This window comes from Paralichthys olivaceus, chromosome 3, assembly GCF_024713975.1.
Source record: "Paralichthys olivaceus isolate ysfri-2021 chromosome 3, ASM2471397v2, whole genome shotgun sequence".
In the NCBI taxonomy this organism is placed as follows: Eukaryota; Metazoa; Chordata; class Actinopteri; order Pleuronectiformes; family Paralichthyidae; genus Paralichthys; species Paralichthys olivaceus.
Window position 1 is genome coordinate 7,823,427 of NC_091095.1, and position 23,889 is coordinate 7,847,315.

The 23,889-nt window shown below is 40.3% G+C and overlaps 2 protein-coding genes across 2 annotated transcripts; one reads left to right on the forward strand and one right to left on the reverse strand.

Annotated features, from left to right (window-relative positions):
- The first annotated feature begins 985 nt into the window (after positions 1-985).
- Positions 986-4,753, forward strand: jund (JunD proto-oncogene, AP-1 transcription factor subunit). The gene has a single exon (XM_020098317.2). It carries the CDS (start codon positions 2,895-2,897, stop codon positions 3,723-3,725), a length of 831 nt encoding a protein of 276 aa, XP_019953876.1. The 5' UTR covers positions 986-2,894; the 3' UTR covers positions 3,726-4,753.
- Positions 4,754-5,770: 1,017 nt separating this feature from the next.
- Positions 5,771-23,008, reverse strand: rab3ab (RAB3A, member RAS oncogene family, b). The gene is made up of 5 exons (XM_020098533.2): positions 22,906-23,008; positions 13,787-14,011; positions 10,348-10,466; positions 9,671-9,795; positions 5,771-8,926 (listed from the first exon to the last, which is right to left on the reverse strand). Exons 2-5 carry the CDS (start codon positions 14,009-14,011, stop codon positions 8,736-8,738), a joined length of 660 nt encoding a protein of 219 aa, XP_019954092.1. The 5' UTR covers positions 22,906-23,008; the 3' UTR covers positions 5,771-8,735.
- Between the last annotated feature and the right edge of the window lie 881 nt (positions 23,009-23,889).

Consider the following 23,889-nt stretch of genomic DNA (forward strand, 5'->3'; position numbering starts at 1 on the left):
CTGACACTTGGTTTTTACTAGGGGAAAAAAACGGTGACCTCTTGTGTGTTTTGTTGACCCATCCATCCAAACACAACAATCACTACATTCAGGTGGTAACACACAAATAAAAACATAAGTAAGAATCAAATCTGAAAATTATAAAAATGAATAAATGATAAAACAAAGAAGAAATGATGAAACAAATCGTTTTTTGTGCTTTCACCAAAGAAGCTTTGAAGCATACCTTGTCACTGTTAAGCTTATCTGCAAAATGATTTACAGTATTTACAAAATATCAATAATGAGAGATACTACACAGTTGTTGAAAGGAGTATCTAAAAAAAATTTGGGAAATTATCAAACCTGACGAATACAATAAGTTCAGGATTTAATCAACATTTATGGACATTATCATGAGAAGGAACAAAACTTCAGTTTCCAGATACTATAACTTTTGTCTTGTTAAACCCTTTGCAAATGTAAATTGTTCACGGTTTGTGTTGGTTTTTTTTCAAAATAAATTAGAAAGGGAAAAGGAAATGAAAGTGTGCATGTGAGAGAGTGGAACATCCTTTACCAGTTACTGCAAAACCTTTGTTTCTCCACTGCAGGCTCAGAACCCCCACTCTCTCTCCGACAAAACTCTCTTTTTAGACAAAAATATTCTCCTCTGTTGGTTTACCACCACCCACCTCCATTTCCGCCACCACGTAAGGAGATCTGACATCACAGGGTCCATCATGTGATCCACCCGCAGAATGCTTTGCAGTGATGGAGAGGGCCTACCTTTGACGCACATACATCTGTAACCCTTTACTAGCCAGACGACTGGTAGTAAAGGAAACAAGGGACATTAACACATCACATGGCAGTGATTCATTATTAGGTTTTTAGGTAAATTAATTGATTGCTGGTTTATTTGAAAGCTCCTTGCATCTGTGTATTAATTAAAGTATTATTATTTAAACTGATAAAACATAAACAACAAAAGAGGAGGTAATTCACTACAGCTTTATAAAACATAGTATTTTTTAAATAATTTTCTTTGGCTTGAAGTATGCTGGGCATAAAAGTGTGCTGTATTTATTTGAGCTCAAATCAGAGATAGTCTGTACAATTAACCAACAGAGCTTCCACTCTCTGAAGTGCTCATTAAACTTACAAGGAAGATTTCCACCTAATTCATCCCTCAGGGACATGGAGAACAAACCCACTAAAAGGAGATGGTGGCGATATGTCATTTGAAAACACTTCCACTTAATCAGCCTGATAAATAGCAAAATTGAAAATGTAAAAACTGACAGTCAAAATGATATTGACTTAAAAAAGAAAAAGTGACATGGAAAAACACATCATGCATCTATCACGTGTTGGGTACTGGCATGAAGTCAGAGTCAACCCCAGACTGTTAACTGACCAGAGGAAGTGTAGAAATCACATCAGTTTCAGATTCAACTTCCTCATACGTGTAAACTTCCTTTTCACATTCAGTTTGAATATATATATATATAATATTCACATCAAACCTTAATGTACCACCTCACTCTTTGTATTCTATCCTTCATCCCCATGGCAACAGATCTGGTACCAAAGAACTGACATGCAGTCAAAGAAATCAGTAGTGGACGTGAACAAGGATCAGAGATTTGTCTCTTGTGGGATCAATTGTTGTAATTTGGATGTTTTTTCAGTTTTCTCTAAGAAGTTAGTTGAACAAAACCTGTTGATCAAGGTCGCTGCTGGTAGAGTCCTGACGTATTATACAAGTCCTCTGATCACTGCACTGCTTGACAGCGTCAGAGAGCTGATTTACAGAATGTATGATTGTCCGGCTGGTTCAGGTTCAACATGTATATGTGAATATGAATCTTCCAGACTTCTCAGGTTCTGCACGTGGAACGCATGAAATGATCATATTCAAGATAATGGGGATTACGTTTAAATATAATTTGAAGAAGCTGATGCTTTTGTCATGAATTTTGTCACGTGTATGTCATCGTTTTTTAACTTTTACACTTCCTTCTTAATGCTGTGTATGTTGCTGTTCCATTACCTCTGAATGCTTCTTTTAATTCTGTTGTTAGTTCCATCAATCTATCATTTATCTCATAGTCTTTACTCCTGTCTGCTCTCATCAACTTTTACTCATTTTGCAAAGCTGGTGCGTATCTGAATTTGTTTTCATGTCTGTGGTTGCTAGTGCTTGTGTGTTGTTTTATTGGATCAAATCGTAATTTGCTTTGTCTTCTGCTTACACATCACTACATTTTGCTTTTACTTAAATTATATTTGCCTTCATCATGATAAGTGTTTTAAACATATAACATGTTATCTGTTCTTATTTGATTTTAGGCTGCCACATTTATGATTTTCCAGGGACCACAGTTATTAATATGCACTGTCTCATAATCTTAGATATAAAATAAAAAACTAACATATTCCTATTTTTGATTCATCTCCATCACAGACTTTACTTTGAATGTGACTGTGTACAAACTGTGCAGTATAAAAACCTGTGTCTTGCCAAAGAAACTGGAAAAACTCATGTAAATACAAACACACATCCTCAGGCTACATCCCTCGGACATGATTGTGTGCCTGCAGAATGAGGCTCAGAGTGAGACCTCCCTCCTGCCTCCTCCTCCTCTCTGATCGGTTCATCGCTTTATTCATATAAAAATCTGCCCAACGTAATTTCTGCCCAATGCGCGCGCTCGAACGTGACATAATGGAACGTGCGAGCCTAGAAAAGCTGGAGGCTGTGCGCGCGGCCGAGCATTAGGTTGAGATCCAGCTCCAGAGTCACAGCTTCGTGATATTAAACAAAATCTGAGTTTAACAGGAGGTGTTTGATATCTGCTATGGGCAGGACTCCGCTCTGAGAACCACCTCATCCTCATCACCCGGAGATCATGATGAAGAAGGACATGGACCTGAGTCTGGCGGAGGACGCGGACCTCAAACCGCATCTCCGCGACGCCGAGAGCATCCTCAGCTCCCCGGAGCTGGGGCTCCTGAAGCTGGCCTCCCCGGAGCTGGAGCGGCTGATCATCCAGTCCAACGGGATGGTCACCACGACGCCCACCAGCCCCCAGTTCCTCTACCCGAAGACGGTGTCGGACGAGCAGGAGTTCGCCGAGGGCTTCGTGAAGGCGCTGGAGGATTTGCACAAGCAGAACCAGCTGAGCGTGGACGGGCAGAGCCAGAGCAGCAGCCTGGACCTGGGAGCCAACATCGTCCCGGTCACCCTCCAGCCGGATCTGCCGGTGTACACGAACCTGAACAGCTACGGCACCGGGCCCCTGGGAACCACCGTCAACTACACCACGGACACGGTCCCCTTCCCGCCTCCTCCGGCACATCACCTGGGGGCAGCGCCGCCGCAGCCTCCGCCGGAGCTGTCGCGGGTCCCTCCGCTGAAGGAGGAGCCTCAGACTGTCCCCGACGTCCAGAGCTTCGGGGAAAGTCCGCCGCTCTCCCCCATCGACATGGACTCACAGGAGCACATGAAAGCCGAGAGGAAGAGGCTCAGGAACAGGATCGCGGCGTCCAAGTGTCGGCGGCGCAAACTGGAGCGGATCTCCAGGCTGGAGGACAAGGTGAAGACGCTGAGGAACCACAACACCGACCTGGCGTCCACGGCGAACCTGCTCCGGGAGCAAGTGGCCCAGCTGAAGCAGAAAGTCCTGAGCCACGTGAACAGCGGCTGTCAGCTGTTGCCACACGAGGTTCAGGTTCACTAGTCAGGGGGACGGAGCTGCCACCGACCAGCACATAAGCTCCATGGACTCTTTTATTCTGTATGTAGCCCAGATGTGAGCTCTTCAGCTGGGACATGAGCGCCAGGCCACGTAGGCCGAATTGTACATTAATAGCCGGCTGCTTTAAAAAGCTCTTAACCGGCTTTAAAATGCTCTTAACACCGGGGAACATGTGGTAAAACACATTAAAAGACAATCACAGTAACAATGAGACTACCCGGCTGTATTCGTCTCATGTGGACAAGTTTTATGATCTAAAGGAATTTACCAGGATCCACAGGCTTCATCTGTCGCCTCCCCCTGGTGGTGTAAAAGAATCAGCATTGAGCATTGGTTTATTAAATAAAAAATGTTGGTTGGTTTATTGTACTCATGCCGAAATAAAGAACATATGCTGTTGACATGTGTTATGTTAAAACTGCTGTTTTACCTAATATCTATTTATACTGGTGAAGAAAGCATCTTTAAATGGATAGTTCTTTCAATGGAGTATGGCCATAGCGTTTGCAGATGGAGGGGAAAGAGGCACTTAATGGTGCTCAACTTCAGTAACAGACATTTTATTTCTTGTAAACATTTTTACAGACTTTCTTTAAAGTCTTTGGACCAACACTTCTGAAGAATATGCATTGAGGCCCATGAGACCCCCATATGTGAGGAACTGGCTGCGAGACAGATGCATATGCAACCCACATTTGTTATATAAGGGTTAAATCTTCATATGTGACTTACATTTTTCTGAAGGGAAACATTTTTGCATGTTGTTGACAGACTCGAATGTTGCCCACAGCTGATGTCTTAGGGCACAACAACTGAGTGTTTATCATCTTTAACCTTTGCAGACACTTGTAATTATCTATTTTTATTCTTCTGTCTTATTTCAGTGTGTTCTTACTTCAATAACACTGACTGTTTGTGTCACTGCCAACCTTGTATCATTTGGCTTCGTGCCCCATGTGCTCTGAATTAAATGCTGCCCGGCAATAAATATTTAATGTATATGCAATGTACTTTGGTGAATCTCTTGTGTTTGCATTCATGTTGAAAAAGTCTCTGTGTGCAGTAGTAAACCTGATATTATTTATGCTAGTTATGGATATGACCTTATCTGAACACAATATAATATTGTTGTATTATAATTGTTATTATATATAATAACATTATGCATTAATCAAACTAAGTGGACTGAAGAATTGATTTGGTCTGTAATTAGTCTCAAGGATAACATTAGAAATCAGAGTTTTTCTTTTTAATTTACAATATATTAGTATCAAGACGGTAATAAATAATTTAGTGGGTTTATGCAGCATTTTGCTCATTGAATGGAGCCTGAATGAGTGAAGTCAGTGTTGTGTAATAACAAGGTTTGGGCTACAGAATTTCTACATCGTAGCATCACCCTGGTGTCTCTCTCCCTCTGCTGGTTCGTTGAGAAACTTGCAGAAGATGTTATATCACCAGTGGTTTCAAAGCCTTTTTCTTGTGAGAATAATGCAGGTTGTGATGTAAAATGTAGGTATAATCGCCCCTCTGAGGGGTCTTGGAAATGGAGAGTATTAGTTTTCACTTATTGTATCCAAAGAAGAATGAAACCCCTGAGGAATGGCGAATGCTTGAGGTATCAAAGAACAATATTGCAGGAAGAAGGCAAGTATAATTTCAAAAGCAATTGAAAATTGTGTTAATTTTTGTCTTGTGATCATTCCCATCATCCATCTGACACCTGCTGATTTTAGGAACATTTAATTAGACTTTTAAACACATTTATTATTTAGTATATGTGTTCACAACAACACTTTCTTTCATTTTTACATTGAACTCCTTTGAAGAGTAAAACATCTTGAGGTGGTGACAAGTAGCATCCAAACACTTCCCTAAATAAAGAATTTTGGCTGCTTTACCTGGATGACCCTGATCTTTCATAATTCCATAGCTGTTTGTAAGATCACTTCAGGATATAAGAAGTGACTGTAACAGTAGGATTCTTATTTCCACACGAACAAAATCTTGAAAATTCCAGAGTCCACTGATTGTTAGCAACTTTTTTTTTATTGTTTTACCACAAAGTACAGATAAAAACATCCACAGCATATTCTCTCATCTTAACGGCCCAAACCGAGGAGGATTTGAAGAGGCAGTGATACCAGACCAAATAAAGTTCTATGTTTCTGCGTGCTAGTAGAAGATCTAATGTCGGCAACCTCTACCAAGCTGGGTGGCATTTCTTTTAGTGCAGACACTGTAGAGTGTGTGTATTGCTTCATAACTGAGTGACACATCCATTCACAAGCAGGTCTATAGAAATGAATGCAGATACAGTACAACATGGCTCTTTTGGGGGCTTCAAGGTTTTTACTGACTTTTTTTCTCTCCTTTTTTCGTTGATGTTGCAAGCCTGAGTTGATACAACACAATCCACACATATGACTCAAAGGTACAATATTTACAGATCTGGTTTATATAGAGAGGAAGACATATTACATAGGAGAACGGTTTTAAAAGTTTAGATTTTACTGGGAAAGAAACAGTCACAACCAGTAAGAAGAAAAATATAAGCAGGGGGGAAAAAATAAAATCTGAAAAATTATTTCCTAGGTTTGTTGTGATAATTTACATCAATTTCATCACTTCCTATATGACAATAGAATCACTAATATGTGTGGGGCCTCATTTCTCACACTTTAATATCCTTCCAGGTTTATTATGCTACACATGACAATTAAACCTCACATCAATTCGACTTTTCCGATTCAGATTTAAGCTTTACCATAATTATGACTTCCAGAGTATCATTTGGTAGTAATGCAATCTTTATCATCATTGTCATTGTAAACAATGAGTTTAATAACCAGAGTTTATTTATGTCCACCAAACAGGACTTTTATTGTTTTATTACAATTTAAACTATTAAACCCGGATCCCGCATCTAATTCTGGTATTCTACTGCAACAACGATGAGCTGCTTCGACAGTGATCTAGGGTGAAAGTGATACACTGGAATACGTGGGAATCCAGTTTGAACTGTTGGGAACTGTATTAAAACAAGTGTGCAAATTCAGTCAGTTTCTGAGGGTAGGAAGGGTAATCTGCGTCCAGAGTGTCGACTCAAGACAACCTCCGAAAAGGATATTCTGTGATGATTCAAAACAAAGTGGTAGAAACTCAGCAGCTGTCTGGTCTGTGAACATGCAGCCTCCAGCTGTTTGATGCTTGCTTGACTTTAAACAGTGGCGTCCATCATTCACCTGGAGATAACATTACACACAGACAAGTAAACGCAGGTCCACACAAGAGGCCGCCAGTATCTAATCAAGCTGCTCTGTAATACTGATCCTGAAGACGTCTTACTATCATTTAGAGTGTGTTTGCAGTTTGACAAATTTCTCTTATGTCCATGAGATAATATGATGTCTCTTAGTGGCCCTCAAAAACATGTAAGTGAACATGAGCGATACCTGAACAGCAAACGTACAACAGGCCTGAATCCATTCAGTGCAAATTAAGATTCAAAATCCAAACAGATGCCGGATATGTGAAATCCTGCCTGTCGTTTTGGATCTAGACTGATAGATGTAATTTATGCTACAGTAAGATTCTTTTCCTTGTCTTGAATCTAACCATCCTCTCCGGTGCGGTCAGTTTAATCTTTGCTCTCCGAGGTCTTGACGTCTCAACATCAGCGAGACAAGTTAACTGCAGTTGTTCATAAAAATGATTCTGGTTCTGATTCATTTAGAAAGAAACTGCCATCATTAATTACATGGTAAGATGTTACACTTCCTCAGCAGCAGGGCTGAAAATCACACTAAAGTGGATTTGGAGGATGATAAACATTTTGGTAAATTTGTGACTTGTAATTCACACTCAAAGTGCCGCTCAATGGCTTTTTTCTCAGAAGGAAGTTTGAAATTCTGACTTGCAACATCCCTGGTGAGCAGCATGAGATCAAACCAACGGGGAAAGGACGCAATCCACACACATCTTTCAAACAAACCCTACAACATATACCTTTTTTATATTTGATACTATCCTCATTGAAGTTCATTCCTTTTAAAATTCATTTTCAGAAATGCATACCTGTAGATATTATATATTTATATATATATATTGCACAACATTAATATGTACATTTGAAATAAATATAATTAAATAAAATGTGTCTTCATGTTTTACTATTTTTACTATATCCTGTTCATATTTTCCCCGACTGAGTGTTAAATGTATGAAAATAATAACTGGGGCATCAGAATACAAAAAATGTTTGCTGAAGAAATGTAAAAAAAATAAAAAATAAAAGGCCAGATGGAACAAAACACAAGTCTTCCTGAAACCTGCAGCATCCATGTTTAGATACGAGGCGAGGAAAAAAGTAACGCAGATCCATGTTTATATGATTCCCGATGCATCCAGAATCATATAAGAAATATAACACATCGGTATGGAGCAGCTTTCAACTGAATCCTCCCCCTCGCATATAAATAACTCAACTGTGACCTTATTGGTCCCCAAGGCTGACATCTTCTCAAAACATGAAACGAAGCACTGTAAACATGGGAAGGATTTAAATGGCACTCTGAGGACGGACGCCGTCAAATCCTTCTTGATAAACCACACTGAGGAGCAGGGAGACAACGGAAAACAGGTCTGGAAACTGAAAGAACACAGATTGTAAAGAGTCTGAAACACTTTGGTTTAACTGAACTTGCTTTAGCATCAGACACAGCATTGATCAAAAACCCCAACACATTTAGGCTCCTGTATGCGGAGGAACCAGAAGCAAACACAGCTTAAGCACTGGTCCACAAAACTCTCAGAGCATTTCAGACATTTTTCAACCTGACTCTTGTGACTATGAGCCAATGATCCTTACTGAGATACAGACAGAAGCAGGAAAGTAAGTGAAAAGGGTGATGGAGAATAGACCCGGGGCCTGGGATCCAGCTGAGGGAGAAGTAGAAGAAGGAGCAGGGAGGGAGTAGGGAGTAGTCAGCTTTAACATGCACAGTCCTGGTGAGGTGGAGCGGGCTGCTCTGTCAGCTGGGGCCCCTGTTTGGCCCCTGTGACAGCGGGATCTCCTGCGTCCAGGCTCTCAGACATCTTTTCACAGATGATGTCGACCAGGCGCTCGAAGGTCTGCTTCACATTGATGTTGTCCTTGGCACTGGCCTCGAAGAACTCAAAACCTGGAGGTGAAGGAGTGTGTGTGTGGCATTAGAGAGGTTTTAAAAGTGTTGGATGGATTTAAATTCACATTTTAATCTAATGATCTGATTCCTGTCAGCTGTATTTTTTTAGATTAAACTCAGAGGTGGTTAAATACCGTGGGAGCCAAGTAGGACAAAACCTTCATGTGGGCCACCAGTGAGAAACTAAAATTACTTTATCTGGTGTGAGTTCAAGGCTCTCAATGAGTGTGAATATGAAAATACTTTCGTATACCTTACATTCTGACATGGTGTGAATACAGAATAAAGCTAAACAAAAGCCCATTTATTCGTTTGACATTATGGGAAATACACTTATCGGTGCAGTATATAATCCATCGTTTAATCTATAAAAAATAATGTAAACACAACAGATTGTGGTTTTTGAGTGAATTATTTAACTTGTCCATTTAGACCCTGGTCAGTTTTGGTATAAACATCTGTCCTGAGTGATCGATCACCAGTGGGCACCTTTAAATTGGTCTGTTCAAGCAGATGTGATGAGTTAGTCAGTGTGGATACTGTGGCAGTGACCCAAAACAAATCCTCGTATGGGCACTGAGAAAAAATACATTTCATTTTGAAGTTGTTCAGAGGAGTGGGCGGTCCTTCATATGTGGCTCAGGTATGTCCTTCAGTAAACTCTGGCCAGTGTACACAACTGTGAGTCATGTGTTTGTACAGTGTGTGTGTGTGTGTGTGTGTGTGTGTGTGTAGACTCACCGAGGTGTTCCGACAGCTGCCGGCCTCTATCTCCGCTCACCACTCGTTCGTCCTCCATGTCACACTTGTTTCCGACCAGCAACACCTGGGCGTTGTCCCACGAGTACGTCTTAATCTGAGTGGACCTGGGAAGCAACACACACACACACACTCTGAGTGGAAACTCAGGGGCTGTGACATCTCACTGCAGTTATTTCAAATAACTCTTTAAAGGACCAAACAACTGAAAGACATTTACATATAAGAATATTCTCTCCAACTCAATCACCTCATGACCCCACAGATTTATCCTGCAACCCTTTGGGGGTTACTTTAAGACGGAGAAATTACACCACGATCATCCTTTCCCTTTCCAAGATACAGAGAACAGAAGGTCATTTTGACCTGAGCCAAAGTTCCGTCAGGAGACAAAAAGGATAGGAGATAGTGATCACTGCAGCATCCGGTTCTTCAACAAACACAGAGTACTGGGATGCAGCAGACCATTAAAACAATATGTACTGAAACCTGAACCGGATCATCTTCACTGTTCATCAATCAGCAGTATCATCTATTTCAAGCCTGGTGCTGATTATCTCGATATAACTTGATATGAGGCACGTGCACACACATGCACACACACAAAGATTAATTATCATTTGTCATGTGACCTAACCCCCACCAAGCCAGACACGCACCAGTCCTGGACGGCGTTGAAGGATTCCTCGTTGGTGATGTCGTACATGAGGATGAAGCCCATGGCTCCTCGGTAGTAAGCGGTGGTGATGGTGCGGTAACGTTCCTGACCCGCTGTGTCCTGGAAAAGACGTAAGCAGCTGATTGAGGGACATTTTTATGAACTCTTGTGTCATGTCACATGATGTCATTTCACAGTCACCTCTGACAAATTAGGTTCAGGATAAACTTCTAGATGTTAAGATGCTGAAGAGCTGTTGACCACTGCAGAGTAGAAAGTGATAGAAAAATGGTTGGCTGGATCAGCAAATGTGTAAACCAACACTGTAAAAACTAAATACAGCGTGTGTTAAATACAACTTTTACATACATACCAGCCACTGTGACAAATGGCACACCACTGATTGCTTGTTTTATGTTACTGAATTTTGGTTTCATTGGTATCATTACATTTTCAGAGATTTTACACAGTAAGTGGACAGTTTAAAGGATGTGGGGTGTTATTATCAGACCACATAGTTTGCACATTACTTTGTTTTTCTGATTTATCTAAGGACTTTTTCAGATATAGAAAATCTGCAAAGGTCCCAAGAGACAGGTGTTAGAATAATTAAGTTTCCAGCCATCATTTCAGAAATGCTGGGCTTATCGATGAGTCACAGACAGACACAAACTCTGAGGATCAGACATTAGATTTAACTGACTGACACACCGTGCCCACCTGTTCCAGTAAAGCCAGCGTATATAAAAGGTCTCTGTTGGTTGTAAAATCTGCCAGTAGGTGACACTTCATCCGCCCCTGCTCTTGTCTTTATCTCTGCTCTGAGCTTTGCCAAAAGAGCCTCTTCCTCCCTCAGTCCCTCTCCCTCTGTCACTCTCCGGGCTCTGGTGAGGTTGGATTTCAGTGCTACGTAAACCCTAATGAACGCTCAGGGAATTAAAGCTCAGTGCTTCTGATACCCAACACCCTGCATCTCCCTCCAAGCAGAGCAGCTTCAGGTTAAACAGCATCACTCCTCTGCTGTCAGGGTGGAGATCACACACACAAACACACAAACATGTTTTTTGAATCTTTTCTTGGACCAATCAATGTATCTATTCACTCAAACACATGATCGCTCTCATCCTTCAGGTCACATTTATGGCATGTATTTTTAGCGTTATGTAGCTTTGTCCATACTTTTGGTTGTAATGTTCTTTTTGACTGTTCACTGTAAGTAGCACAGAGTGGCATTACATAATGAACACAAGAGCTCTGAAAACAGTTGAGACCTAAATGTTTATCGCCCAGCAGGCAAGCTTTGAAGTAATAATAGTTGTGTTGGGCTATTATGGGGACTTTTAAACCATCTTTTTCATGAAGATCCATGATTTTTTCTGAGGAAATCAGTAAAAAAAGATCCTAATGTTAAAGAAGATAAAATATCCTATAGAAATAACCTCTTGTCCAGATTCATGCCAAAATTGTACAGGATTTGTCTTGACTCATGTTCCATCCTCAAACCAAGTTTCATGGATATCTGTTCAGTCGTTTTTACGTAACCCTGCTAACAATCCAAATAAGTCAACAATGGACAGGGATAAAAACATAACCTTTACAAAATTAATCAGCAGATTCACAGATGAACAAGCCAAAATATCTCAGATATGAACACTGCCATCTTGTGCATTTGGAATCTGCGGTAGTGACCAGGGGATGGTGCCACTGTATCGAGATGCCACTAATATTTCTAAGCGCAACCAATCGTTCTCAATCATGACGTTTCATCCTGTTTGTACAGCATCAAATGATGAATCAAAGCCAAATTTACTTGATGAACAACAAATCATTTGATGTGTATTTTGACTTTTTCCTTTGGTCCATGCCCCATCCACTAACATTCACTTAATTCCATAAACACCCACAAACACCACCATTTCACATACATCTACATGAATGAGATTAACTACACACTGTAAAATAAATACACAGTGTATGTTGATTTTTGAGCCCATGACTCAAACATTTTCATTTTTACTCACACTGGAGTCTCAGCTGAGATGTTGAGATGTTGAGAGGTGGGGGATGGGGAATGTATGTGTGTGTGCGTGTTTGTATGAAAGTGTGTATTGGGACTGTGTGTGTGTGTGTGTGTTCAGAGAGGGGAGGAGAACTCTACTCTGGGAGATGTGTAGTAATGGGGGAGGGGGAGTGCAGCACCCAGCCTTTCGGTTTCTCATGAGCTGATTGGCCGATTTTGTCTTCTGTACCAGAGGCAAGACCTGGTGAAGGCTGACAACAGAGGCAGCTGACCACACACGCAGTTCCCAGCTCGCCATTGCAGCTCGGCCTGCTGCAGAACATGTGGTGAAGGTGGAAATGATGTAATTTATCACAACATGAAAATGAAACACGGAGCTCATCTCACTGAGGAGCCTCAGCGTGCTCGTCTCTTTGTGTTTACTGTGAAGCCCTCAGGAGCATGGCGTTTACTCCTGAGGGCAAGTGACTGCAACTGTGTTATGCATCAGGCTTCTGTCATTTCTAATATTCTACTCTATCAGCTGGAACAACAATGTGTTCACTGTGATCTGAGGACAGGACAGTGTTTCACAGAGAAGTGGATACCTCTGTTGAACAATTATCTTGATAGTTTGTTCACAGTTTAAAGAGAACCAATTCAAATGTATATGCTATCCATAATTCTCAATCAAAAATAAGGTTAGATTAAAAGTTCGAGGTGATAATAATAATAATAATAATCTTTATTTGTATAGCACCTTTCAAATGAGAAGTGAAGCTCAAATTGCTTCACATACAAACACCACAATATCTTTACTTAGAGGTGTGGAGCTAACACGAAACAACAAACACACAAGTGGTTTGTACAAGTCATCTGACCACCCAACGTTGGGTGGTCTTTACAGCAACAACCACGTTGTCTATTATCCCAGAAACACGCAGAGGAAAGAAAAGACAAATGCACTTGGAACATGGCAGAAGCTTAGGAAAAAAAATAAAATGGGGAAAACCAAATTATGTTATAAAGCAGCAACCAAACATGCGACAGGCTGCAGATTAGAAACACAAGAACGTTTGTCTAACAAGCTCCCAAAACAACAGTGAAGAAAAACGGTGAGACAATGTGCTCCTACTATGGCTCTCAAACCATGGTCGTAGTAATATGAAGTTTATGTCCATTATGTTGTATTTTACTGCCTACAGACATTGTCAACAGACAGTTGATGTGATTCTGATTCAATCCTCATAATGAATTATAAAAGATTTTGGTTGACGGTTCAGTGTAGCACTGTTGAACTTCACAGGACCTTCTGCAGAGTTTTCATGTTGTCCCTGTGTCGGTGTGACTGTGAGTGGTGTTGGTTGTTTGTCTCTAGAAGTCAGCCCTGTGATTGGAGGGATGGATATTTAATTTACTACCAAAAATCCGGACGTCTTACCCAGATCTGTAATTTGATCCTCTTGTCGTTCCTGTAGATGGTCTTCACCTTGAAGTCGATGCCCACGGTGCTGACAAAGGCTGGTGTGAAGGAATCATCGGCGTAGCGGAACAAGAAGGAGGTTTTGCCCACGCTGCTGTTTCCGATGATGAGGATCTTGAACATATAGTCGAAGTTTTGGTCCGAAGACTCCTTCTGCCCGTAGGTTGCTGTTGCCGAGGCCATCTACGGAGGAAAATTAAAACTTTACTCAAATAACTGCTTCTAGATGTGGAAGAGCTCTATGGTTGATGGTGACCTATCCTGAAAATACAAATTTGAATTTCCCATTTAATCCACTTCTGGCACACTTTTTAAAATAAGGTGCTAAAGATTTCATGTTAATTTGATCAGTTTGATAATTTAATCGATTCAGTTATTTTTCTTTCACCTTTCACCAGGGTTGTAAACTGAATATCATTGGACTCTGAACTGTTGGACAAATAAAAAGCTGTTTTAACTGATCTCATTGGTCTATAGGAAACTACAACAGATGTTTTTCACAACATTTTACAATCAGAATTATTAATTGAGAACATAATCAGTGGCATAGATGCAGAAACAGTCATTTATTGATGGTGAATGGAGCCACAAACTGAGGTCATAGTTTGCAGGATGCAAGGACAGTGAGGACATAAGGACACATGAAGGCAATACTCGGAATAGTGCTGTGAGTGCCCTTACATGGAATTCAAATTAATAACTCTGTATCCAAACAGAAAACTAGTGTTTCTGTGAACATTTTGCTGATTCCTGCAGTATTATCATCTTTGTGATTTGATCCACAAATGAACAACACATCCTCATTACATTAGTAGAAAATGTAATCTGTTTGCATATATGTTTCTCAAAAATTACTTGTATTTAAACATAGTTTCCAGGAGACAGGGTTTCCTGGACTGCTTGTTAACAAAGGCAGCGCTCTGAAGTAATGAGCGAACAACACATGCATTAATAAAATGAAACCCTGTCTCACACAGAAAAGGTCATTCAAGACAAAAAGATGAGATTCTATCAACATCTGTTCAACAAAAGCATAACAAGTGACTGTGATTAACATCGCACATTTGCTTTATGGTAATTAATCAAGGCAACATATTGCAATGTCAGGGGAAAAACAGAAAACCCATCTGAGTTTCCTCCATTTGGTGAAACGCTGGAGGTAAATGGTTCAATCCATCACAATCATCTGGGGATGGGAATAATGTGTTGTGCATACAGGAGTGCAAGCAGCTGCAGGACAAGCTCCAAGCTGAAGCTAGTTTGATAAATTGAAGGAGTTAGATATTAATCAGCTGGACATGTTTTAAAGTAAATATCGCTGCAAAGATAAATTCAGTTACTGTCTTAACAGGGTTACTGTGGCCAGCTATCTTCTGCTCTCCCAGTGCATCATCTCAAATGTTAATTTTGCCCAGGTTAGTCAACCTGGTGTTCCATTTAATGGAGGCAGAGCACCTGAAGTGTTGAGACACAGGTAGAGCTGCAGGTACTCGTGTGGATCTCTTATTCTGCAAAGACCTGGTGAATGTTGATGGTAGGAATCCCTTGCTAACAGCTAAAGTTACAATTTAGAGAAGACTGGAGAGAAAGATGTATCCTGACATCTAAACCCACACTGACACCACTAAGAAGTAAGTATATGACTGTGGAAAATTCAGATTTAGTAACCTACACACTCATGAACAACTATGGCAGGTGGTTGAATCTAGGTTATAACCAGGACATGCATCGGTCAGTCTGTGCAGTTTGTTTCAATAACATAAACATGGATTAACAGGGGATTAACATTCTGTGTTTACTCTCAGACTCAAACACAAATGTTGTTCAGTAAAGGATTTTTTTCTCTTTGCTCTGAGTTCATGTTAGCAGGTGCAGACCAGTGTGTGCTCCAGTGCAGGTCCATCAAGAATTAAACACTTTGCACAACACAACCCTGCTCTCATGATAACTCTCCGTCACCAGGGCAGTGAGAGAAAAGGAAAGACAATGATCGCCATCCTTGTGTGTAGACCAGATAGTTTTAAACATTTGAGAAAAAGGGTGCATGTGGTTTATTGAATAAGAATATTTTTCTCTTTAAATGTCTGCGTACAAAATAGACTGAGGTCTTTTGGATAGAGACGGTGCTGGAGAGACTACAGTTTTAATAACCTTGTACACTGCGTCCTCATCAACATTGACAAAAAGAGAAAAGCAGCTTTACTTTGTGCACCTTCTGAACAGAAAAAACAACTCAAGTTAGATTGGAAAAGGACAATATGGTTTCTGTTTTGCAGTGAAGAGCTCTTTTAGTCTGTACACATCTGATCTGAGTTAGACTCTGTTAGTTTCAAATTGTAAACAAATATTAATATAATGTAATAGTAAAACCAGCTTGCCCCAGTAAGGGACATGTAGAAAATCAGAAGTACACAAAAACACCCACATCCAAACTCGACAAGAACTAAGTGCAAGGATCAGAAATGTCCACACAACAGTTGAGGCTCCCACAAACTTTTGAATTACCTCCCAGGTAACATTTCAGGCACAGAGCCTTCTTCAGACCTGGGGGGCATCAGACCTGCTCAAACTGAGAACATGCACAATTTCTAACAATCACTCTGATCATCCAACAGCCAGATTGTTAATCATTTGAAATTGTGAGCTCCTTCAACCTAATTCTAAAATAGGTTAGATAATCAAACTTTTCAAATTCTGAACTTTACCACTGACAAAGATAAGCTGCTTGACTCAAACTCCCAACATTTGCTGTTCTGTAGCAGAGCAAGCTATCATTGAGAATTCAAGGATACGAGGCCCAAAATTATTCAGGAGACCTTGTTGACTCTTAAGAGCAATGACTTTAGCCCACAAGACTTTGACTCCACGTACCCTGCTCTATATTTAGACTATTATCTCCACTCGGCTGCGGTAGAACACTAGAACTCTCAGGGAATAAAGCACAAACAAAACAAGTTCACCCTCCTCCTCACAGCTCCGGCCTATCGGTTTACATGAAGAAACAGAGAGAGGCACGCTAAATAATAAAGAAGCTCCGACCCTTCCTCAACACATTCATGCTTTGTTACGGAATGATGCGAAGAAGACATGTGACTTAAAGCTTGTGTTACATTTAACATAACAGCAAATAGGCAAAAACCGAGGAGAGGACTGAATCATGGAACCAGAACTTACTGAGATGATTGTTTTTATAATTTATGGTCAAATATGTGTAAATAGGATTTTTATTATCATCTTTTTAATCTGAGAACATCAGAATATGCTGCAGCAGCATGGTTGTCAATCTCCATTTAGTTGATGGTAACTTCAGCTCTGCCTGTGACGTCAGGAATAATCTGCAGCCTCGAGCTCCTGTGTTTACTTCAAGAGATGACATGATTTACAGTGAATATTTTTCACCATTAAATAGCTTAATTCCTAAATAAGAAATATATAATGTTAAAAATGTATGTAAAATTAAATTTTAGATTGGATTCACTGATCATTTTAGTTTTTACATATTGTGTTGGAAAAACATGTTAATATATAGACATTGGGAATTCTATTTTCAAATTTAGCATCCGTGTCTTTTGAACAGCGCATGCATTTACACTTGTGAGCGCCCCTTAGTGTGTTGTTCTTAAAATGAGTAAAGGTCATGTGCATTTTTAGCACATTGCTATCTTGAAACAGTGTCGAGCGATTGCTCCAACAAGCTGGTCTGAAGTCAGTGGTGTCTACATACACAAGTACACAATGTGCATTCACTCCATTACACACATTGCGAAGCAGTATTGATAAATGAAAGTGGCAGATTATTTGATCAATCGTGGCAGTACACTGCTGCGCTGTTTCCTCTGCTGAGATGTGTTCTCTTCTACTACCTGGCAAATCCATTATAACTATAATACCAATCCACCAAGGTGCAAATGAATGTGGCTTTGAAAGTAACGGGAGCTGGCACCTTGATTGGTTTATGGAACATTACTCCCAAAACCCACCAATGATTAAATAGGAGCGTATACAACCTTTATTTAACCATGCTCCTGGTGGAGCAATGCTTTTTTTTTTTTTTCATTTGCAGCAAAATTGTACAAATTGAAAATGCCCATGCTCATTCATCTCTCAGGCTGCTGAGCTGCAGCGTAATCACATCCATCATGTGATCAAAATGCTGTAAAATGCTACATATGTATTATCAGTGTCATAGAACATTTTTAAAATAACTTAAACAGAAACAATGACAGAACTAACTAATGATATTCATCTGTATATAATCTGTATGAATTCTTTATTTAGCAGCATGAACCACAACAAATCTAAAAATGCAACACAGACTGTTTTTCTGGCTCTGACTCCAGCAAACCCACTGGAAGCGGGATCACATTTGATCACAGCCAGTGTCTGGTGTTCGATTTCCACTCTGGCCAGCTTTATTAAAAATGTATCCACTTGTGTTACCACTGCACCAAATTGCCTACTCAGCTCGGCAGCTACTTCAGCCCGTCGATGATTTTCTTTGGGCTGAGTCAGCTGTGCTACAGTGAGACAGACCTGGTTTTAGACTTAGAAACATTCAAAGTCTTACAGTAGATTGTATAGTATGTGTAAGCAGGCAACAGTTATTAATAGCAGCGATTAGAGGACATGAAAAATTAGCAGCCACTGTTGGAAGTCTGGATCTTGTCAAACACTTCCACAGGCCTTTGTTGGCATTCAGAAGAGGGTGTTCAGTGTTGGCTGAACGTGGCGAGATTACTGCAGCCTTTCCTCTGCATCCCAGAGATTAGCTGAGGAGCAGAGAGTTGACTTAACCTTCACTAAACACTAATTTGATACAGAAGCTTACAAACGGAGGCCCCTGTGCTTAATCTGAAAGCAATTAACAAATTCTCATTATGCACATGTCTTCCAGGCAGCAGCAATCCACTGCCGCTTTCATTTGTCCATCTTTCCTTTTTGTTGCTGAATGTGCAGACTCATGATCGTGCTTCTCCGCAGGGATCAATGCAGTCTCACCTTCATCATCATTATGAAGTTAAGATTTACATCCATCTATTATCTAGGGGTGCGGGCGTGGACTGCTGCTGCCAATTCCAGTTGACATTAGGCGAGAGGAGGGATGCAGCCTCAACAAGTCACCATGGTAAACATACACAGACATACAATCATTCACTCACATTCACACCTACAGTCAAATTACAGTGTCCCATTATCCTAACCTCAATCTGCACGTCTTTGGACTGTGGGAGGAAGTCTGAGTATGGAGAGAAAACCACAAATCCAAACCGGGAACCTTCATTGTTTACAGTAATCCCTCCAGTAGTTTTTGCGTAGTCCTGCCAACTAACAGACAAATGCAAATGAAAACGTAATCTCTTTGGTGGAGGTAAATATTTCTAAATATAACTCTAAAATGTAATTTCAGCAAACAGTTTGACACTAAATTACACCGATTGCCATTCAAGTATGTCATAATTCAAGTCTAAAGGATTCAGGAAATAAGACAAAAATGATAATAGTGTGATAGACATGTGCCACAGGATTCTGATAGTTCAAAGCTGCAAAAGCAAAAATAAATCTCGAATATTTAAATTATTTTACTGTCGGTACTTCTTCAGCCTTCAATGAACCATCTAGTGTAAGACTAACCACAGAATCAGGACAGTGAGACGAGACTGAATGTCAGATGGGACAAACTGCACAATGGACACTGACAGCAGGAGAATTCATCTCCTCTGTCGTGGAGGGGGAAGGGGAGATGGAGGAAGAGGGGGAGGGGCGTGACTTTATCAGGACTTGTATATTTGAGTTTTACAGTGAAATCCACGTCCCTCATCCAGGTTACTGCTGTTGATTGTAGTTCTGCATGATGGGACTTGACTTGGTTGTCCAAACGTCTACGGTCACATTAAGCGGGGTGTTTGTTCGTGTCTCTGTGCTCATGCTGGGGTGATTCTGATGGTGAGATTCCAATATGAGGCCAGAGAAATAATGATTTCATTGTGACAACACTATGGTAGAAAACTTAGAGGATATCTGCTTCACTCTGATCTCACTAATCATTCTTCAGTCCTTCACTTCACTCTCAGGATTTTCTAACCATCAAACAAGAGGGAGAATCAAAAATTTTTAAACCTGATTTAATCATGACTAAGGGTTGAGACTTTCAGTGTTGGACAATGACATCATCAAGCTCCTCTAAACCTGTCACCTAAAGGAGATTGACGCGCTACAGGAGCTGAATTGATCCCGAGCTAAGTGCTGCTGCAGTCGGTGTACCGGACCCATTTAATCAGCATTGGCTGGCTTCCTGCAGACTCACAGCTAATCTCCAGCTGATCCATGATCACCCAAACACCTTCCAGCTCAGAGATGGTTACTGGGACACCTGCTGAGGTGACTGACAGAGGCATAACCACAACAACACCACCTGATCCCATCGTAGAGAAAAAGGCACATTTTAAGTTTTACTTAAGACACAAGGGGATAATCTTACTGGGGTGAAATTAAATCTGTAAAATGTATAAACTGCTTGGACTTGGGGGGGGGGGGGGTCATGCTGCTTAACTGGATAAGGTAAATATCTTTCTGGAGGAGGTGTTTGTTCTGTAAAATAAGATTTAATATCAATGAATATCAGCAAACATAAATGCAGATACCAATATGTTATTATATTAATTATTGGCCAACCGATAAATCACTCAGGCTTTAATGTATAGCTATCTTATTATATAGTTTTAAATGTCATTTCAGCACGGCTTGTAAAACTAAAATCAATTTAGTCCTGGAGGGAAGTCAGCAGCCATTTGACCTCTGACCTCACGAACAAACTGCTGACATTTGCAGCTTTCCTCTCATCCTGCTGGGCTGTCCTCTCTCTAGGATAAATAAAGTAGTAGCCTATTCTTTTTTTTTTTTATGCCAAAAAAATATTGAGTTATAGACTGGTTTCATATTTATAAATCTAGCACTAAAACTGGACCATTGAAACGCAACCTGATGAAATTCAGGTTTCACAGCTATTGATCACCTGACAACTGATAATCATTGACTGTGAAACTACAGAGAAGATGTCTCCTCAAAGCAGTTACTTCGCGGTTGCCTGAGACTGCAATTTTTTCCCCTTTTTGCTCCAATCACGTGTCTCCTTTTCTTGGAAGCCTGGGGATGCAGATGAGGAGGGTACGCTAAAAATAGCATCTCTTCATCTTTTTTTCCTCCAAAGCAAACAGAGAGCAGAGAGGGCAGCAGCCAGCATGAGAGAGATGTGTTTGGGGCTGGACTTGGCAGGTGAATTCAGGACGTTCGTAAAGCAGTTTAAATTATTTTTCTTTTATTTGATACGTTTAGAAACAAACTGTATGTGTAATTTTTTTTAATCTTCATTCGATTAAAATCTCTCAGATGTTGAATCTCACGATTAACAATCTGTAATGTAACAAAAGGCTTCAACCCATCTAGTCTGGGTTGGATCCCCGGGCGACGTGGACATGTGACCACGTGTTTTTTTTTTAAAGAAACAGCAGTTGCGTCACTACTGCCCTCAGGTCTGACTGCCAGTAACTTTCCTGACAGCAGAGGAAGAGCAGATGTGTCCTGCAGACTGTGAGCTCATCACATTCAGACTCTTGAAAATGATGAAACATCTTCACGGTTGTGGACAGATTTGGGAAAATTGGCCCCTAGGTGCAGACATATCAAACGGCCCTCAAATCTTCCTAAACCGAATCCCTGGTGTACAGTTGCAGAGTGGTTTTGTCATTTTGTGGTTATTTTGAGTCTTTTTAAGTTTGTTTTCTATCTCTTTGTGGTTATTTTGCATCTTGTTGTAGTCTCTTTGTAGTTCTCTTGAATCTTTATAATCTGTAATCTGTATTTGTCTTTATGCTACTTTTGTGTTTTTGTGGTCAATTTGTCTTTATTTGCTCATTTTGCATCTCTTTGCAGTCATTCTCACTCTTTGTAATAGTTGTGTGTCTGTAAACTGAGCCCTGTGGCATTCAAACAATAAATATTGTCACTGCACACATATATAGGTTTTTGCTTAGGCCCCCATCCCCCGGACCCCTTGAGCTCCTGAGCCTTTGCCCAACAAGCCTGTTTGGTCATTTGTGTATATTTGCTAGTTCAAAGAATTTAACCTAACCTCTGCTGGAATATAGTTAAGATATTCGGGATTAAAAGTACAGACTCTAATGTACATCATAACCCCACATTCTGCACAAACACAATATCCACTAATGTAGCTAACATTTAATTCAGCAGGAGATTGAATATGTTGAATATTTTCCCATTCAGCTTGTCTCTGCGGTATAAATATTTATTTTGGCCACTCCCAACACAGAAGGTCAATTTACTGCCGATTCTCTGGATTTTTCTTTTCCTGCTCTGAACTGTGCTGTTGCGGTATAGAGAGCACACACACTCGAGGCAATTCAATTGAAAGCACAAAGCAAGATTATTTTACCACAGGAACCCCACAGTCCTGCATATGGTCCAACGTAACATGTTACACTGACATAATATTCCTACAATCATCCTAATATTCAGATAGATGTGAAGCTATAGTATACAGTGGTGAACTGAGGTTATTTCATTATAATAATCATGAATGAACATTATTAGAAAACGACTGATAATTAAATAAATAACAAAAAATAACACGATTACTCTGCTCTAGTTTTCTTTATGAATGGATAACAGGGATTAAATGGTATTCTGCTATTCTAGGTCGAAACCCATTTATTTATTCATGCTTTAATTTCAACCATCGGACGGTGTGAAACGCCTTTTCCTGCAGGACAGGCCCTGAGTCCACCCAGAGATCCAGTAAACCAGCAGCAGCCTGCACATGCATCCACACTGAGAACACGATCAAACATGCACCTGACACATCTGGGACGGTTTCACGGTTTTCACGATGAAAACTGCTGCTCTGAAGCAAAATATTAGAGGTTCTTCAATCTGAAATCCTTCATTTGATATTTCAGCATCAAGTAAAAGATAAATACAGGACACAAAAGACTGTCAATGTAGACGTGTGTTTTATATCACTGTGCAATTATTCAATGAATAAATAAAGACAAAAATCTCACCTTTATAGATTTCTATCTGGCTGCTATCCACCGCGTCCAGCACCCGCACAAACACCACCACAGTCAAGTAAGAAAGGCTTTAATCAGCATCCGGATGAGATTTCCAAAATAAAAGCCGTCAAAGGAACTGTGGTTACAAATAAATTAAATGTGACAATATTGTTTTTTTTTCTGTTTTCTTTTTTAAAAGGAGATGCATATTTACCAGTGTCATTCTAATATGCAGCATTGCTTTGTAGTTCTCTTCACTCATTCCTCTCTTAACAGGTCAGTCCCCTGCACTGTTTTTAGGATACACATGGCTTATTGAATTTTAAAAGGTCCAGTGTGTAAGATTTGTGAAAGGGATCTATTGGCAGAAATTTAATGTAGAATAATCCTCATGATTTTTTCACTAGGTTGTTTCACCTAAATTATATGAACTGTAGTTTTCTTTACCCCAGAAAAGACCCTTTATATTTAAATACTTTATATTTACATCGAGGGGACCCTCTCTACGGAGGCCAACCATGTTTTTTACATTAGTCCAGACTGAACAAACATAAACATCTTTTGAGTTTTTATGACAATTAACGGCTACCACAGGTTCTTTTTCATGTTTGGAAGGAGAGGGTGAGGTGAGGGGTGATCAGCTGCAACATGCAGTTTCAACACTAGATGTCACTAAATTCTACACACTGTACCTTTCAGCTCGTTGCTATTTGACTGGAAGCCACTCTGCAGTTTTATTTTGAAAGAGAGGTCGTTTCCAGTCCTGCGCAGCTCCGCCATTTTTACGCAGGTCGACATAAAGTGAATGGTGAGTGGGCGGGATCTTTAAAGGGCCGATTGACAGCGCGTCTGACGAATCCGGAGCCGCGGTCCGGGCGACTGTCCTGAAACGCTCCTCCTCAAATAGTCAACCTGTTATGAGTTATTGATGAGACACTGAATTATTGATCAAGAGGTCAGCGGTAACCACTGCTGCCATTTCCACCAATAACT

What these genes read in the sequence shown, in the direction of transcription:
- jund (XM_020098317.2), top strand. Translation starts at nt 2,895, where the DNA reads ATGATGAAGAAGGACATGGACCTGAGTCTGGCGGAGGACGCGGACCTC.
- rab3ab (XM_020098533.2), bottom strand. Translation starts at nt 14,011, where the DNA reads ATGGCCTCGGCAACAGCAACCTACGGGCAGAAGGAGTCTTCGGACCAA. An exon ending in GGATCAAATTACAGATCTGG is followed by an intron (nt 10,467 to 13,786) that starts GTAAGACGTCCG and finishes CGTCTTTTCCAG; the next exon opens with GACACAGCGGGTCAGGAACG. An exon ending in TTCAACGCCGTCCAGGACTG is followed by an intron (nt 9,796 to 10,347) that starts GTGCGTGTCTGG and finishes GTTGCTTCCCAG; the next exon opens with GTCCACTCAGATTAAGACGT.